This window comes from Drosophila arizonae, chromosome 4, assembly GCF_054131065.1.
Source record: "Drosophila arizonae isolate 15081-1271.41 chromosome 4, UAZ_ARI_1.0, whole genome shotgun sequence".
NCBI classification, from domain to species: Eukaryota; Metazoa; Arthropoda; class Insecta; order Diptera; family Drosophilidae; genus Drosophila; species Drosophila arizonae.
Window position 1 is genome coordinate 23,375,927 of NC_142924.1, and position 19,420 is coordinate 23,395,346.

Consider the following 19,420-nt stretch of genomic DNA (forward strand, 5'->3'; position numbering starts at 1 on the left):
TAAATGTTTAGCTGCGATTTATCATTATCGTGACTTGTGATCTCGTCGCCGTTTGATTTTTTCGCTCTCCATTTGGCTGCAGTTTTAGCCTTTTTTGGCCAGCTTTGTTTCTCATTGTTGTTGTTCTGCTTTGTTTTTTCTTGTTTTTTGCTTCTTTTCAAAGTATTTTAAGTTTTGCTATTTCGTAAATTAACATGTTTTTTGCTTTGAGTGACATTTGTAGGTGTATAAAGTGGCACAAATGAAGTGAAGTGTTCAACAAATATGGCCCGGAGATCGGATAGCAGTTGCTTTAAATGCTCCCAAAACCAGCTCGGGGCTGTGGCTGCTGCCAAAATGTTTATGGGGGAGCGCCAGCTGCAACTTGTTGCTAATTTGGGCTTGGGCTTGGGTCTGAAAAGGGGAAGGTTGCAGCTTGTCAGAGCTGGCTAGAGACTAGATGTATAAGCAAATGAATAACCAACTACATTTTCTAGCAAAGTATGCCAGCTAAATTCAGAAGCTCCTCTAGCTGAAAGGTTAGACTCGCAGTCGAATGGAGCGTCTGCCCGCGAGCCACTGTTGGTTGCTTGCTGCAGAGCTGCTTGGCTACTGTAAAATCACTTCTGGCAGTGGCAATTTCCGCAAATTAAAGAGCAATCTCAATCGTTCTCCATATCTGTGCTTAGCTCAGGTTGACTTCTTTTCAATCATTAAACACTGCAATTACCCCAAGGATACTCTCGGTGGCTCACAGAATCTTGCGGCCTGCATATCACACCAGCGGAATGCAGCCGCGCTTAGCCCACAGATGCCCAAGGAGCGCAGCCATGCAATTAAGTAGCTATGGCGAGGTAATGCGCGTCTAACTAGAAATAAATAAACAAGGCGCCCAGCTCGCCAGCAAGCGGAATTCCTGAGGCTTTCTCAATCAGGGCGACTGCCGGAATGCGTGCGCTGCTGCTCTGCCAAGGGTTGGGGGCTTCCCGGCTGGAAATTGTGCTGCATAATGATAGGCTAAGCGGAACGGCGTGGCGTTGGCCGCGCTTACTCAATTACCTTTGACTAAATTATGGCCAATTGTTGCACTGAACATGTGTTGCATAATTACGGGCTGTGCGGCAGGCAGCCTGGCTGCAAGCACAAATTTGATTACTACTTATAGATTAGATTTTGATTTTGATTTCGTTTCACGGACGCGAACGTGGCCGCAGACCCGGTCCCGGTCCTCAGCCTGGCGGCCTTCACTAAATGTGTTGCAAACCTGGCCACGTTGACAGGTTAATGTGTGCCTGAGGGCGGTCTGCACTTGATTAGCTAAGTTGTGGCTCAGGGCGTTAACACTAGTCGAACTCAAATCAATTTTCGGCTGCCACACAATTGTCTAGGAAACGACTCGCTGCCCCCGCTTCCCGTTGCTGCCTCCACACCATTGCTGGCTATTGTTGTTACAATGTATTGCTGTGCTCTTTGCTGGGCAATTAGCGTCGCAACATTTACGAGTGCAGACAAATTACCGGGCAACATGTTGCAATTAAAATAACGGCACGCCAACTTTCGCCGCATTTCAGCCGCACAAAAATGTTGCGCGCGTGCGCAGCAGCCGCAGCAGCAGCGGCAAAAGCAATGTTGCCGATGTAGCTGTTGCTCTGATTGTTGCTGCTGCTGTTGCAGACCAAGTTAAGTGCGCTACTTTATGGCGTAAAACACTTAGACAGACCTTCTGCACACACACGCACACACACACACACACATTCAATTTGTTTGCATTTTAATTGTCGTTTGTCGCAAGTGCCAAAAAGAAAAATTGCTAACAACTCGTCGTCGATTGTCGCTGCAGCAGCACAGCGACAACAACAACAACAACAACAACAGCAACAACAGTTTACGGATTTATCCTACGCATTTTGCGCTGTTCACAGCTCCGTCAGAGGGTGTGTTAAACATAATTTTATGGCTTAGTTTACGCGCCTCGGCACCTTTTCTCTTCAGCTTTTAGTTTTGTATATATATATTTTTTGTGGAGTTGCTGCGAGAGCTGAATTGACTCTTTATGGCTATTAACGCAAGCCGCAATGTGCCGTTGTGTGTTTTCTTATTTTGGTTAGCTCAGCAATAGTTGTTATTGCAGCCATTGATGTCGCCTTTGTGTGGGCGAGCTTGGCTAAATGTTTTTGTGATAACCATGAGTTAAAAGCCAAAAGAAAAAGCGCTTAAGATATTCGTAAGACAGCACCAAGGCATTAAGCTAAGCAAAGTGGACATACTAATTAAAATAATAAATATGAACAACATTTTTATGTCTATTGCAAACAATTTAAATTTAAAGCCAACCATTTTTATTTATTTTTTTTTTTTATTAATTTAAAAGATAAAATTTTGGCCTTAGGCTTTTTTGAGGAATTTCCTATATTATGAGCGAAGACAATCAATTGCATATACTATAAATATATAAATCGAAACATTGACGAATATTTAATATTTTTTTTTCCTGTAAGTTGGTTAAAATAAATTTTAGATGCTGGATTTGTCGATATATGGGTATTTAGATATATGTAGAACAACTATTCTATTTATTAATTGCGAATGCTTCATTTACGGCATGCCACAGTCAGGGAAGAGTTTGTATGACACAAGAGGAAAATAGATTAGATCCGTTGATTTGGAAAAGAAACAACCCCACTACACTCTTCAATAATTAATTATTAGTAATTATCTTTCTAATGGAGTTTAAAATTCTCTATTATCAATATAATGAAGATAAATACATACTAGAATGAATTCATTAAAAATAAGTATGTTTCCATGCAGACAGTTCCTGCAATTCCTAAAAATTGAACGTAAATCACTTCTGAGATCTAAAACCAAATGAGGATGTAAAGTTCATGGTTTTACGAATGTCTTGAATATTGTATTTGGTCGCTCAGTTCGATTTGTAGATCTATTATAACTCCAACGCGTCCATTGTTATGATTGCTCCAAAGCTGAGAGACGGACAAAGATATATGGCTATAAATATTCAGCTCTTGACCAATTGTTGACGTCGCAGACGTCGTCTCATGCCACGCGTTTCACATTGTGTGACAAAATTATAATATCCTCTTTTAGGGTATATCAAGGCCACATCAAAGCGGCAGCAAATTGTCGGCAATCAATCGAGAAATGCTGGCGGCGTCAACATCGTTTGTATTTATGGCCAACTGCAAAGACCCATAAACATAAACATAAACATAAACTGCGAACAGCGAATAGCCAACATTTCAAAAGGCAGGAGTTGATATTTGGATGCAGTTGCTGCTGAGATATTTGTATTTGAATATCGATGGCAACAAGTGCAATCAGTCGATTGACTGCATTCGATTTGGCAGCTTGTTAGATGTTGCTGTTGCTGTTGCCGCTGATGATGTTGCTGATGTTGTTGCCTGTTATGCAAGCGGCAAAATGTCAGTCACTTGGCAACATGCGACTTGCCAATGAATGTCAAACATATTGGACCATTGCAAATGTCAGCAATTGACAGCCAAAGCACACACACACTCACGCACATATGTATATTGGTGTTGCACTTGTTAATGCCGTGTTGCCGACAACATGCTGCTGCTGGTACCCTGATTGGCCTGGCAAGCGACAAATTAGGCGCACAATCGCTTGACTTTTACCGTAGCAATGTTTATGGCCCATTAACTTGGCTTGCGCAAAGTTCACGCCAGTCAGCCAACTAAAGTCAGCCAACGCCTTTGAGCATACGAGCGCACATTCACCTACTCATTGATTAAGCAATCTTTTCGTCTTTTTTTTGGTCAGCAGCCACAATTTTATGATATCCAATTAATTTTAAAGGCACATGCTTGTCTATGCCAGCCGCATCGAGGACGAAGCGAGGCGATACGCCCAGCCACCACAGCAAGTGCTTAAGGGTCAGCAATTTTTTTATTAACCTCGGTCACGCCAATATTTTGACCATCGACTTGCCGATAAACCCATTATCACTGACCACTGACCACTGACCAGCGATAACTTTCTCAATTCCAATTGCAATACTTGGGCTCGATGCTGTGACCCATTTGACCAAATCTCTGGCATTAGTTGAGCCGCATAAATTGCTGGGCCCAACTGTCGCCTCCACTCCTTCGTTTTGATCGATTGCGAATTATTGTCTTTGGCACCGTCTACTGCGGCTGCGGCCATATAATTTCTGTTGCCCCAAAAAGTCAATTGATATAGACAAGAAATGTTAGTATTTTCGTGTATACTCAGCTTGAGCTAGAGCTCCCAGCTATGAGTTGCCAGCTGAAGTTGGGCCGGCTTGTTGATTGACCGATGGCAGATGGTTCGTTCGGTCGAGAGTTCGATCTTTGCCCATTTTCAGGCATTTGGGCTGATGGCTGAAGTGCCCAGAGACAAGTACGTCCATGGCTGCGGCTATGACTAAGTGAACAGTGTGATAAAGCTGTAGACGTTTTGGCAAATTGATTTTACGGCCAGAGTTTCAATTCCGACTGCGAAATAACTCAGCTGTTGCTTTGGGGCATACTTAGACTTTAAACAGATCGTTGGCCAAAGATTGGCCGTCGAGTGCTGGGAGCGGCGGAGGGTGGTCTCTATGATGTGGCGATAAGTAACTGGTAGATGATTGTTATTTTAATGTTATGGTCAGGCCTTGTGTTTCGCTGCACACAAAGACGGTGTCGAATTGCGTGGGCGTTACTAACGGATTGACAAGAACGAAGAAGGAGCGATAGAGAAATTACCTTTTAAGTCACAGACGATTGAAAGTGGAACATTCAAATAAAAAGGCGAATGCAAATCGTATATCTCAGTTGAGTGTTCAATCATAAATTATAGCATTGCCATATCGTGATGGCTCGGAAAAAGCCCCTTTCACGCCGATACAACTTGACTCCACCCAGCACTGGCCACAGCAGACATTCAATCTCAAATCTTCTAGCCTTGCGCTGATTTCCTAACAGCAACAGCAACAACAATAACTTAAACAATTGAGTGCATTATTCGCGGCACAGTAAATTATAAATTAAGTACTAATTATATAAAATGCAACAACAATAAAATCAACTCGACAGCTGAGGCAAAGCAAATCAAACAAAGCCGCCTCCAAAAAAAAAAACCAGAATAGAAAAATGAAAATCGAAAACAAAAACAAAAACAGCAAGAGAACGTGTGCGGATTGTGGCCACGCCCACTTAATGCAAACTGCGTGGGCGTTACGCTAATGATCAAAACTTTTGCATATTGCAATGCATGGATGGAAGGTTTGATAGTTGTTGTTGCTACTGCTGCTATTGCTTTGCAATTGCAATTGATGCGGCCGCAGTTGTTGTTGCGTCTTGAATGGGTGATAAATTATTTCCCGCCATTTGCATAAATGCTTTGAATGCATTAATTGAAGTCCAAAGGCACACAAGCTTGCAACGCCCTCGACACGCCTCCCCCACACCCCGATTGGCCTTTTGCCATTCGCCGTTGCGTGCTGCAGTTGTCGATCTAATCAATTGCAGTTTATTGTTGGCCAGGCCCATAGAGAACCCATAGAGCGGCCCATTAACCATGTGAGCGCAGCACTTGTATGCCATATATGCGCGCTGTGGCTGTATCTAGATGTATATATGTATTTCTATCTCTATCTGCGTATCTGTATCTCAATATATTCGCCTCTTTAAGTGGCTGCCGCCTAATTGTTCATAAAAGTCAACAGTCAATAGCTCTTTATGTTTGCCTTTGAAATTTATATTTATTTATCGTTATTTTCAAACACAATGGATATCGTATACGGTTGGTTTGCCTTTTTTTTTTTTTTTTTTTTCATTTTTTTTTTTTAGATTTGTGAAGCTTCATAATTTTGCAAGACATTTGCTTAGCAGTAGCCATTGGCTGACTGAGCTGCTGATTTGAATTCAAGGTCTGCCGTTCTTTGCAATTAGTCCCAGAATTTATGAGCGATTTCAATTTTGAATTGTTCGCAATCGGAGCCGTTGTTGTTGCTGCCGCTGTTATTGGCTAACTAGTTTCAAACATTGTTGCAGTAGTCAGTTCGTCGGCCAAAATCAGGCACTCAAATCTTCAAACAAATTGCTGAAATTCTCATAAAAATACCTACTAAAAATACATATAAATAAATATTGTATATCTTGTTATATAGCCTGAATTTGTTGGGAATGGGAAATCAGAGTGTAATGTTGTTATTAAAATGTATGTAAGAGGCGTGCCTGATCTCAATAAACCAAAGGTCCCTGATGTATGTATAACGCAGATATAGTTTTATTATTTTATATTTTAATTCCTAGTTCCCTAGTCGGGAACTCCGACTAGATCTTTCTTATTTGTTTTATATAATATTTTCGAACGCAACGCGGAAAATATGATATGGGGGCATATTTAATTACATATGATTTTTTGGATAGCTTAGATAAAACAGCCCCTGTCCCAGAAAACAATTATGCAGTTAAGCTGATATTTACTCGATGCCCGATAAGACCAATGAACGCCTCCTGAATTTGGATATAATTGAATTACTGGCCTGGTTCAATCAGACAAAAATCGGTCACAGCCATTAAAACCGCAGTGGCTCCTTAGAAATGTGCCTAGTGTTCCTTGGACTACCACAGAGTTTTGACTACTGGAGAAACGTGAAAAAATGTTATTTGGCCTCTATTCAGCTTTGATAACAAGAAGTCTTGTTCAAGTGATAGTTCTTTTTCAATTTTGTGGACAATATGATGCACGAGACGAGACGAGACAATCTGAAGTGGCTCAGATTCTGCATCAACTCAACTCTGCATTCGGAATAGAACTTAACCTATTTATTAACATGGAGAGTACCGATGGAGAAGCAATGCCGTTACAGTTGGATACGCCCAAAATGCTAATTCAGCTATCGAATAACAGCATACCTGATTTTAAACTTCTTGGAAGATTTACCGAAAAAACGTTAATCATAGTTTACATACAGGCCTTTCCACTAGACCCTCGACTCATGAACTTCTTGCCACGCCTTTTGTGGGAGCTACATGAACTTCACATTATTTTTATAACTAAGGAAGATCCCAGCAACTGGCAGAATGATCTCTACAGCTACTGCTTTTATAACGGATTCATCAATGTGCTTCTCATTCAGAAACTACGACCCGAGATTCTGTTATACAGCTACAATCCATATCCAACAATGCGCACATTGCGATTACCGCTGCTAGAGGACTACCTCAATAGGTGGCGCCAACTATTGAATCTTCAACAATATCCGGTGCGGACACTTTTATTCTCGATTGAGCCCCGCATCTTTCAATACATAAATCGAAAAGGTGAGCGGATCAAAAGCGGCTACTTGTACAATGTGCTCAAGGAGTTTACGCACCGGCACAATTCTTCGATACAAATAGTGAAGGAAATTGACGTTGATGAATTGTACGATACTGCTATTTCTCTATATATAAACCGTAGCATTGATATTATTTGTTATATCAAGCACTCCCATTTAAACATTACATCCACTAAACCTCTCCATCTCGTTGCATTACGTTTAGCAGTGCCCCATGGCAAGCCAATTGCGAGCTATTTGTACTTTGTGCGCCCTTTCACTTGGACTCTGTGGCTTGCAGTGGTTGGAGCTATTGGGTACGGAATGCTGATGCTTTATGTATGTAGTAGCAGAAATAGACGAACAGAGATTGGCAAACATTTTCTAAGCAGTTGGTGCAATTTGCTGTTTATCTCACAACCAAGGATCCTCTTTGCCAACTGGCAACAGACTGTCATCCACTATATAATGCTCCTAAGTGGATTCATACTGACGAATTTCTATCTGGCATTGCTTTCAAGCATGCTAACGTCGGGTTTGTTTGAGGAGGATTACAACACATTCCAGGCTTTGGAACGTTCTCCTTACACATTGTTAACTGACAGTTATTACGCTAGTTTTGTAAATCAGTCATCATACATGCCAGACATCATCAAGCAACGCATTAACGTAGTTGACTCGAATGTCCTCGAAGCGACACGCGTCACTATGAACACAAACCACATGTATTTTCGATATGAAGATCGCTTAGATGGCTTTCTATTACAACAGCACCTTCTGAAAGCTCCCCTCTTCAAGGTGATACCGAAAAGTCTTTTGGATGCCTTCATGTCCTTTCCAGTGCTCAACGGATTGCCCTACTTAAATATTATGAATACTTATCTAAGACGCATATTTGAGCACGGCATTTTGTCGAAGATTAAGACCGATGCATATCTCGACACAATCGAGGGTGGCATTACGAAATTTATTGCAAGTGACGGTATTGAGCGGAAACCATTCTCTGTGGAATTTTATTACTATGCATTTGCATTATGGGGCGTAGGCCTAATACTAGCCTCACTCTGCTTCTTCCTGGAGTTACTGAGACATCGCATGACTAATCAAATTCAAATGTAATGTTAATGTTAATTATGTATTTAACACGTACTAATAAACTTGGGCCTAATAACGGGGTCTACGTTCAGCTATAGCTATAAAAGCAGTTCATGGTGTCTCTGGCCTACAGAACTCCAATGGATTTGCTATACTTGAACACGCTGCAGAACTTGTCGTTGGTGCCGGGACGCTTTGTCAGCCAGTGCATTGACCAGCTCAACGCTTTGTACAACATTGAACTGAATGTTTATGTTGAGTTCGGAAATAGATCTGTTTTCGATGATCTCTTGCCTGCCAGAGAGCAGGTTCTGCCAACACTGCGGGTAAGCAATGCGACGCTGCAGCTCGTACTAAGCGGGAACTACAGTGAGCGAGCCTTGACTATCATATTTCTGGAGGATGCGCATACCGACAGTATGGTCAGCTACCTCACATCCTGGCTCTGGCGTGCCCAGCAGCTGCAGGTATTCATCATTTATCCAGGGGCAACGCCAGGTAAATTATTCCAGCTCTTTTCGCACTGCTGGCGTCAGGGCATGGTGCACATTTTGGTGGCGCTGCCGCATACTCAGGAGCTCCGAAGCTACATGCCGTACCCAGAACTTCGACTGCTAGTCATGCGAGATACGCTGCAGTACTTTCATCGCACTCGTGGGTTGCTTTGGGACTTTCACGGCTTTCCGATAACTTGTGGCATCCTGCCCAGCAGCGCGCCGCGGGCCTTTCTCTTTAAAGATCAGCACAATCGAACTGTGTATGCTGGCTATATGCTTCGCATGGTCCTGGACTTCATTCAGCACTATAAGGGCAGCATACGAACACACATGATGGACTCCTTGAGAGAAGCTAATGAAGCGCTAAGCACCCGCCTTGTCGACTTTTTGCCATACCTGCTAGCAGAGACTCCGAACTTCACGAGCAGTGTTGTACTCTGGCACGAGAACAGCTATCTCATGGCGCCATCAGCCAGACTGCTGCCCAGGTATATGTACCTTCTGAAGCCCTACACTTGGCACACTTGGATGACCTGTCTGGGCATGTTGAGCTACTGTAGCGGGGCGCTGTTTCTGCTTTCTCAAGGTCGGATAACTTTGAGTGCTGCATTTTTGCAAATTCTGCGACTTTTGCTTTTCTTGTCACCTGGTAGAGATCTAGCTACTCCTCCAAGACCTCGTCGGCTTTTAGTTTACGTCATGATGATAATAGCTGGCCTCATGCTGACCAATCTTTACCTGGCGAAGCTCTCCAGCAATTTGGCGGCGGGCCTCTATGAAAAGCAGCTGAACAGCTTCGACGACTTGGAGGGAACGGACTACAAACTGCCCCAAGAGGAAGTCGAGTATAAGTTCCTAATCAACCTGCCCGACCTGCATCCGCAGCTGGCCAAACACCTCGTAGTCACACCGGAGCAACTGGTAGACAGATATCGACTCGAGCTGAACGTCAGCATGCTGCACAGTGGCTTTGCGGATAGCATTGAGTTTGCCTTGTACCAGCAGAAGTTCTTGCGCGTTCCGCTATTCCACAAGCTACCGCAGATCATCTACCAGCAGCCCTTTTTCATGCCCGCGGCCTACGGGCGACCCTACCTAAAGATCTTCAATTGGTATCTGCGGCGAATGTTCGAAGGTGGAATCTTGTTGAAGATGAAAAGCGATGGCTTCACCAATGGGATCCAGAGCGGACGTTTACGATTTGTGAACCATGCTAAATATCAGGAGGTGAACTCCAATGATCTAGAGTACTACTATGCGGCAGCTGCTCTCTGGTTGATTGGTATATTGCTGGCCTCTTGGTGCTTTATCGTTGAGCGCTGGAGAAGTTAATTTCAAGCGCAAGGCGTAAGGAACAAAAATTTGAAGAGCTTTGGGATTCTCGTTTTCGAAATAGATTTTTATTCAGAAAATGTACTTTGCTTTCTTATTATACTATGTCAATAAAATATTTGTATACCCTGAACCCATTGAAAATGGGAAATCAGGGTATGATGGTTTTGTGAAAAGTATGTAACAGGTAGAAGGAATCATCGCAGACCCCATAATATATATTCTTGATCAGGACGACGAGCTGAGTCGATATAGCGCTGTCCGTCTGTCCTTCCGTCCGTCCGTCCGTATGAGCACTTAGATCCCAGATCTCTCCCAACACCATCACAATCATGGAAAATATCGACAGCAGCGTAACCGTCGATATAGTTAGGCATCGATGGACTTATATCCAATATGACCTTAGAATTCTCGTCCTCCACCGTGTTCGGGTCCTCCAGAAGCAACATGATCAAACAAATACCTCATTTGCATCTCCACCGGGCGCACTTGTCGTCTCGGCTCTGACACCGGGCGGGCAGGCAATCACAAATTTCCAACTTCAGCTTGCAGCTTGCAGCTGGCAGATTGCAGCTTTCAGTTTGGGGCTGCCTTCTCTGTGAGCTGTGTGCTGAAGGTGTCTTCGGTTATTGGCAAACATTAATTATTTGCTCGCGCTCGGCTCTCGACTGGGCTAACTTCTGTGTGCTGTCTGTTTTTGTTGCTTTTGTTGGGGCTTTGTTTATGCTGCTCGTTGTTGTTTTTGTGAAAGGCTCGGGGAAGTGATTCAAATGTTTATTTGGTGGTGTATCTTTGATTGCAGACTGGCTGCACACACACACACACACAAGTATAGAGACAGAGACAGGCCACAAACTTTGCGCAATGAATGTGCCCAGGCTCGGTCAGGCTATTCAGGTATCTCATTCGCTTGGTCTCCGTCTCTTCAAGAGTTTGCTATTTATTTTTGGCCGAAATTGCACATTTTCCCATGCTGCTGTCGTTGCGGCAGCGTTAGCTGCTGTTAGCTATTGATGTTAGCTGTTAACTGTTTGTTGCTGTTGTTGCTGTTGTTTCTGTTGCTGCTGCTGCTGCTGTTGCGTCTAATCAAGGAGCGGAGTCACAGCAGCAACTGCCTTTGGCTCAACGCTCTGGCCTGCTTGCCCGGCCGGGCTGTGCCGTGGCCGCCCGCTGCCATTTGGACCCCGAGGCAGCCAAAACGATGAATATTGATTTAATTGAAAGTCATTGAGGCACACGTACTCATAGGCACAGAGACATAGAGACACAGACACAGAGAATCAGAGACAGAGACACACGCGGCGTGCCGTTTTCCATTTGGCGTGGCTCCAACTCCAAAGGCGACGCTTCAACTCCAACGCCGATATCTCGCTGTGGGCCCTCCCACATGCCGCCAACATCATCCACATCCACGGGCAGAGCCAGAGCCAGAGCCACAGCCACGTCCACATTCATGCACAACGCCCAAACATTTGTTGCTGGCACATTGACACAGTTTCTATGCAACGGGCAGATGTGCCGCTCTTTGCCTCTGCCCGCACCGCACCGCGTCTCTGGCTGTGCCACCACGTTGCAAGTTTGTCGACATGTTTTTCTTTTGCTTGGCGACGCTGCTGCCAAATGTCAAGAGGTTAATACGTGAATTAACAGCAAATTTCTTTGACTTGTGTGTGCCTGCATGCTTGTTGTTGTTGTTGCTGTTGTTTTTGCTGCTCGTGCAGCTGCTGGCGCTTTCATTGGAATGCGGGCGTCGCTCAGTTTTGTTTTTGTTTTTTCTGCTTTACAGCCACAGCAGTCGAAAATGCATTAGGCTGGCCCAACCACACAACATGTGGCCGATTATGTTAAGCGATAGATCAGGCTGTGTTTTTCAAGATATTACATTAACATTTTTGATGCCTTCAGTATGCCCAAGCATTCGTTTATAAATCAAACGGAATTTCTCCAAGTTGAATGCTTTGCATTTCTGATTAGCAAAGGAAAACAACATTTCTGAACATTTTTATTTTTGGAAATAGTTTATGCTGTTACTTAAAATTTTATAAACTAAAATTAGAGCACGAACTAAATTAACCAACTCTATATCCTAATATCTATATTGTGTATGTTTATATACTATGCTATCAAATGCAATTTCATATTTCAATGAATTTATAGAAGAACCCTTTCTATGAGAAGTTTAATACATACATGTATCTTTTAAATAGTTTTCTGTGATAGCACACAAAATGTATTAAATTTTGTATTTATGGTTAGTGATTTATGTACATATGCTTTAAAGTCCTAGTTGCTGCGATCGGGTTTAACATTTACTCTAATGTTAAAATAATCCGAATCATGCATTGACTTAACAGTTGCTTTGATGCACATTTGTATAACAGATTAAGCTTTAACTAGTGTTGTCCTTGCTGCACAGCCGAGTCACAAACCGTGCATCCTTGCAAGCTGCACAGCTTCGCCGATAGATGGCGTGATAGGCAGTGAAGCACCTCTGCTTTGAAATTAAAAATTTCATCGAATATAAAATACCATAAAAATCATTATGTCAAAGCATTGGGCATATTTATAGAATTTTTAGTTTTATATTTAGGATTATAATGCAGACTCCTTATTGATTAAATTGATAAGAATTATAAGAAATTTGAGCATTAAACTATCTAAGTTTCAAGGATACTTAACGATAAAGGAACATCGCTAAATAGACTAGGATTGTACATTTATTTGGAATATTCAAATTATTTATAATATATGAACTCCCCCATTGAATAAGTCTGCCATATTTAAATTTAATAAAAAATAATCTTACAGCCCATTTTAACATGTAAGACTTAATTTTCAATTACACATTCCATGCGGCACGCTCGCTCGTTCGCTTGGGTCGCTAACCCACATAGATTACCAAAGTGCGATTAACAATCACAAATATAAAAAAAATATACACACAAAATAGAGTCGTACGTCTATGCAAATTTCTGTGCGCAGTTGGCAGCAAGTGCATACAATTTATTAAATATATATAAACCTTTTATTGCGTCTATCAATAGAGGGGGTATCCTACGTTTCTAACTGAATTTGTCGCACAACAAAATTACAATTGACCTTAGTCGAGCAGAATAATTGTGTTTGATGTGAGCTATTCTTCAGTATATAATATCGGCAGGGGTATTCTATAATAGGTAATAAAAAACTGATGTTGAAAAGGAATCTAAGGACTTTAAAAAGGATGTTTATTATGCTCACTCGTTGCTGTTTATAGGGTAACTGCTAGTCAGGCAGCTGGTACGAGTCTAGTCTAACTTGTTTAGCTCCGTTTTGTTGTGGCGCTAGATCCAAGCGCGCTGGACCGACCACGCCAACGGAGACAATCGCAAATAGATCAAAGAGAGCTAAGCCTACGGAGCAACTGAGGCTGCCCACTGGGAAGTGAACAAGTGGACAACTGAAACTGGCACTAGATATGGCACTGGGCTTTGCACTCGGTCTGGCACTGGGTCTGGGTCTGCCTCTGCCTCTGGGTCTGCGTGGGTCTCTGATTGTGTGCTGTTCGGGTCGGCTTGTCTGGCGATAATGCAAGAATTCAATTGAATTCATTAACATTGCACGTGATAGTATCGCTCCACTTCTTTATGTATGATATTACTATGTATACATATTAATTAAAGCTCTGGTACTTAATACCCTGAAAAATATAAGAACTTAATCGATATAGAAAAAAGTGAACTGAAATGTTAAAAGAACTGTTAAACAAATTTGTAAATACAATTTTGAGATTTTCTGGAATTTATATACAATATTTAAAAAACGTATTTTAATCAGGCCATTCAATACCTGACACCCATTTATGATTATCATTTTCAAATGTATTGGAATTCTCATGTAAATTCTGCTGTTGCCGTTGCTTCAATAAAATGCATTTTCATTGCCGTACTTAGACTTAATCTTGTGTGAAAAGTGGTTCGATCGCGATAAATCGACTGCAGTCGATTCGAATTACAATAGCAACAACAGCAGCAGCAACAAAGCAAACATATTTGATCGAGTTTTGCATTTTAATTGATTCTTAATGGAAAACTTCTCTTATCATGATCGCGAATTTATGAAATGTTAATTATAAATTGCATTTTGAGATCTGTGCAAGTGCAGCCCCGTAACATGAGCTCATATTTTTGAAAGTTGTCAAATTGCGAGTTATCGCCCGTCGAAATTGCCCGCTAATTGAACAGTTTCGGGTATCGCAGTCAGCCGGCAGGTGGTCGTAGCTCATGCCAAGGCATTGCCCAATCCCCTGACGTATTGCAATTGCGATCTGAGTGGATAGTTCAAGAAAATCTGCTTCATATTTCTGCACATATTTTTGGCGCTACTAAGTGAATGATATATATACTTGGCATTAATCTCATTTACATACAACGATATATTATTCCGCTGACTTGTGAAACAAAAGGAGTCTATTCGTTCTGTCCACTGCCTTGAAATTGATTTTCAATTATTACTGTAAATGCATTTTAATTTGTTATTCGTACCAGTATGTATCTAATTATAAGATCTACCAAACATACTTTGTAGATAGAAAGGATCATTACATTGCGGAATGAAATTCTCACCTCTGCACTACAGTCTATCTCTTTCTCAACATTGTAAGGCTGCACAGCTGTAAATGTTTTGGGCAAGTTTTCCCATTACAAGTTTTTATGTTTGCCAAGAATTTTTCATTAGCATGATCGCAATAAATTTAATTATATGGCTCGTATAAATGCCAGCTGTTGTTAGATTGCTGCGGAAAGCACTCCAGTTGACTAAATTAAATATCATAATTTTGCTTTATAACATTTTAATGCACTTGGCTGAGATATATATTTTAAGTTGTCTATTTTATTAATGTGTCGTGCCTTGGCACCTCCTCCCGAGACAACTGCTCCACATGCAGCAGTTGTTTCGCTGCATGTTTGTCCATGCGTTGCAGCAGCTGTTGTTGTTGATGCTGTTGTCGTTGTTGTTATTGCTGTTGCTGTTGCTGTGTCGCTGCTTTGACGCCATTGTTGCTGTGCGACAGCCGCAAAGTCGGCGACAGCAACAAACAAAATGAATTTTCATATTTTCTTATTGCACGAAAAAATGTTTATATACCCTTTACCCATTCGAAATGAGTAAATCAGAGTATACTGGTTATACCAAGACAGATGTTAGATGTTATATACATTAAATTTAGCATTTTTTCTGTAACCTTTTTGTTTTTTGTTATACATACGACTTTCCTACTGATGCCTGCAATCCGAATACGTGTGTTTCAGCTCTCTTATGATGCCGCTTCATACTCTGCCTCTCTCTCCTTCTTTAATTTTCCTGATGTAAAGCTTCTCAAAAGCCCTTTTCTTTAGAAGAGTATTGATTGGTCGGCGTGCCAGGTTTTATGTAGATTTTTTTTGCTATGCCGCCTGCCTAAGAGACCGAGACTTCATTTAATATACCCCATCTCGCAGGACACTGGACGAGCTTCGTCGAGAGACGTAGACGGCGACGGAGCTCGACTGTCGCTGCGGCTGTGTCTACAGCGAGAGTTGCAATCGCAGACCATGCCCAGAGGCAACGGCGCATCCTTTTGGTCTGTGAAATCCGTTTTTGTCTCCAGCGCGCCGACTCTTGTTTTGGCCGTTAATATTAAAATGCATGTAAAAATGCAAACGTGGTAGGTGAGAACGGGAACGAGCGAGAGGGAGCTGCATGTGAGCCCAGAGCGTGTTGGCCAGGTGGCCGGGGGTGTAGCCGCTATAAGGAATTATGATACGTTTAATTACCAAGCATCCGAATGACGTGCAGCACGTGACTTGCAGACAGCGATGGCCCCCGCCCCTGCTCTCGGCCCCACCCCCGCCACCATAGGTCGTGCCACATTTTAGCTCGTTCATTAACAGCTGTCAGCTTTTGGCAGCACTTAGCTGCGCGCCGTGGTTCATGGCATTCCCGACGCTGCTGACGCGTTTTACAATTTGCACCTTTTTAATTAACGTGATTGCAGCGCTACTATCACACACACTCACACACACACACACACACACACACACGGTGTTGAATGTTGATCTATGTACTACGTGCTGAATGCATCTCTCAAGGCGGTCCATGTGGCGGGAGTGGGTTAGAGATTGGTTTGCCTTGGTTGAGTTGGGAGGCAGAGCTACCTGCGCGCTTGGAGTCGTCTCTGTGTCTCAAGTGTGCACTTGCATCAGCCTCGACAGCATCGCCCAAAAAATCTACCTGACATCAGGCAGCAGCCGCATCTCCAGCTCCCCGCGAAACAGAAGCCACAGCTGAACTGGGATTTGGCAGTTGGAGTTGGAGCTGAAGCTGTGGCTGAAGCTGGAGCTCGAGGCGTTGCTTTGTCTTTTGTATGAAGCGAAAGTCGTCGCGGCTTTTCGGCGCTTCGCTGCCTCATATTCCAGCTCAATGATGTCACACAATGTCACGTGCTGATTTGACAGCTGCTGCAGAGGCAGCTCTGGGTGGGCAAACTCTCGATGGGGCATGTGCCCCTGCTCGCCTCTGTGCACTTCACACTTACGCACTTCAGCGCGCTTCATGCACAAAGACCTGCAGCCGAGAGGTGAGGGGGCTCTTCAAATGTCAACAGTGCTAACAGCACGGCTTAAAGATATGGCCAAAACCTTGAAGCCATTTAATCAAAATGATAAACTTTGTTATGCGCGACACGAATTCACGATGTCTTGTTAATCGTGATATGTGAATTATGCATCAGAGCAGAAAATTATGAAAACTGCTTTGGATGATCTAACAGTCAAGACTCAATAAAAAAGCACGCTTCTAGAAAATGACTCATAATTGATGCGTTGAGCAACAACACGTGTGGCGATGGGTCCTTTATTGTTTGATTGTTTGTCATTAAACACATTTAACTGACATATGAATATTAGCTGTGCAATGGCACAGAAATGGGATTGCTTCTACTCCCTCATTCAATATCACTATTTATCTTCTTATATACGCGAGGTATTGTCTATTTTACTTTATCTATTATGTTGCTCAGAAATTTGATTGGAATGAACTCAGCCAAAAATATTAACACAAAAAAAAAAAAAAAAAAAAAAAAAAAAAAAAAATTAAAAAAAAAAAATTTTTTTTTCTAATTTTTAATAATAATAATAATATGTATTAATAAAAATATAATAAAGTAAAAATATTAAATAAATGAAAATAAAAAATAAAAAACAAAACATTATGTTTCAGTCTTTCCGTTTGGAAATGGTCAAAGCAATGCTCTAAAATATATTACCCAATAATAATAACAGAACCTCATAAATATATATATATATATATTATTGGTATATATATATATATCATTAATTTTATTTATTTATTCTCAAAAATATATAAATATATATAGTTACCAAGGTAATAATTTTCGAGTCTCACTAGATTAACTAGCAACAACCTTTTGACAATGAGGGAATCCTTTAAGCCGCGTTACGACCATTAGCTTGGTTAACTTTGCTGTACAACATTATTTAGTTACACAATCTTTCTTGACTGTCGCTGAGACAACACGATCAGCTAAAGAGGTCTGTAGGGCCTAGGAGCCAAATGTTATATGTCATAAGTAATGTAAATCGTGCTTGGACCTTGCTGAACCCTTTCACACCTGAACAAATGCCAAAAACAAGCGATCGACGCGACGCTTTCTCTGTCTATCTTCCTCTCTCTGTCTCGCTCTGTCTCTCTTTCTTTGGGGTTGCAGTCAAAACAATTTATAATTTCAACGCCTTGAGATAACAAATAGCCCCGACGGAGTGCACGATTCGACAATTAATCACCATGTCGCGTTATGCTGTTTGGACTGCCTCGTGTTACCTTTTCGGGCATAATTACGGCAAATGTAGTACGGCGCAAATATTCGTAGTTCGGGCCGCCTCCAAGTGCCAAGACAGTTAAAAATGACGTCCAAGCCAAAGCCAAAGCCAAAGCCAAAACCAAACCGAAGCGAGTCGAACTGAAATGACAAAAACCCAAAGCCAAGTCATGACAAGTCGACGCAGGCAACAAATGCAGCCAAAACATGGCCCAGATGATCGATTAGCAAACCCAAATGCAGCCCAAGTCCAGGCTCAGCGAGTCATGCAAAACAATTGCGGCCACAAATATTGGGACAGCGAAATATTGGCCATGCTTTTGCCTGGCATAATTTGGCAATTGAATTGATTTTGTTTCGGCTTTTTACTGACTGCCTGCCCGAGCGCCCGTATGACCGACCGCCCGCCCGCCCGCCGACTCTTCCCGTCTCTCTCTGGCTCTCTGGCCAAGCCCTAGAGCAAATTTGGTTACGCTCACGTTTGTGCAGGAAATCGAAATCGTTAGCCTAAACTTTATGTTCATAGAAAAGGGTTTGGCTGTGTGATATTTCATGTTTGCCGCCAACGCCATCGACATGGCTGCCGCCTCTACGGCTGCGACTATTGCTGCCGTGCATTGATTGATTGAGCGTCAGCGTCGACGTCAGCTGCGGCGCCTGCAGCGGCCCCTTGGACGACACGTACGGCCTGCCTGCCTGCCTGCACTCGCACTCGCACTCGCACTCGCTCCCACCACCACCCCACCTCGTCAAGACGTTGCGGTTCAAAGGTGCCACCGTTTTCTCCCATAATGAACGATCATTTGATATGCCGCCATCACAGATAAAGATACGATTTATGACCACGTAACTATTGTTGTTGTTGCTGCTGTTGCTGTTGTAGCTTAATGTCCATTCCCAAATTGTTGACGAATTCCGCCTGCTGGCAACTTAAAGCGACAAGCATTTTGTGCCATTCATTGTTGTAGCTGTGAGCTGTTTTTATTTTTACTTTTTGTTCGCCCAGCTGCGTCCCCACATTTGTTCCATGTGCAATTTTTGCATACTTCAGCAAACGCGTCATATTTTCGAGTGGTTTCGCTAACATGCAAAGGACACTTCAGAGCCCAAACACAAGTGGATCCTTTAAGAGCATTTTTTCTACAGTCGTGTTCTTGTTGCTGCTGCTGCTGCTGCTGCCTCTGCTGTTACTGCTGCTGCTGCCATTGCTGATGATGTTGTTGCTGTTGTTGTTGTTATTTGCGTTGTTGCCGGCCTGGGGCTTGAGTGTTGCTACATTCCAAATTGGAACAATCCCTGTGCCTCAACTGAAACTGTGATGATGATGACGTTCTGATGAGCCGTGTA

The 19,420-nt window shown here is 42.5% G+C and overlaps 2 protein-coding genes across 2 annotated transcripts; both read left to right on the forward strand.

The window, feature by feature from the left end:
- Window positions 1-6,805: 6,805 nt before the first annotated feature.
- On the forward strand, window positions 6,806-8,431 carry LOC149269443 (uncharacterized). Its single transcript, XM_089468055.1, has one exon. The coding sequence runs from the start codon at window positions 6,806-6,808 to the stop codon at window positions 8,408-8,410; it is 1,605 nt and encodes a 534-aa protein (XP_089324181.1). The 3' UTR covers window positions 8,411-8,431.
- Window positions 8,432-8,453: 22 nt separating this feature from the next.
- On the forward strand, window positions 8,454-10,261 carry LOC149269444 (uncharacterized). The gene has a single exon (XM_089468054.1). It carries the CDS (start codon window positions 8,500-8,502, stop codon window positions 10,213-10,215), a length of 1,716 nt encoding a protein of 571 aa, XP_089324180.1. The 5' UTR covers window positions 8,454-8,499; the 3' UTR covers window positions 10,216-10,261.
- The last annotated feature ends 9,159 nt before the right edge of the window (window positions 10,262-19,420 follow it).

Excerpts from the sequence above, each read along its gene's own strand:
- LOC149269444 (XM_089468054.1), top strand. The coding sequence starts at position 8,500 with ATGGTGTCTCTGGCCTACAGAACTCCAATGGATTTGCTATACTTGAAC.
- LOC149269443 (XM_089468055.1), top strand. The coding sequence starts at position 6,806 with ATGGAGAGTACCGATGGAGAAGCAATGCCGTTACAGTTGGATACGCCC.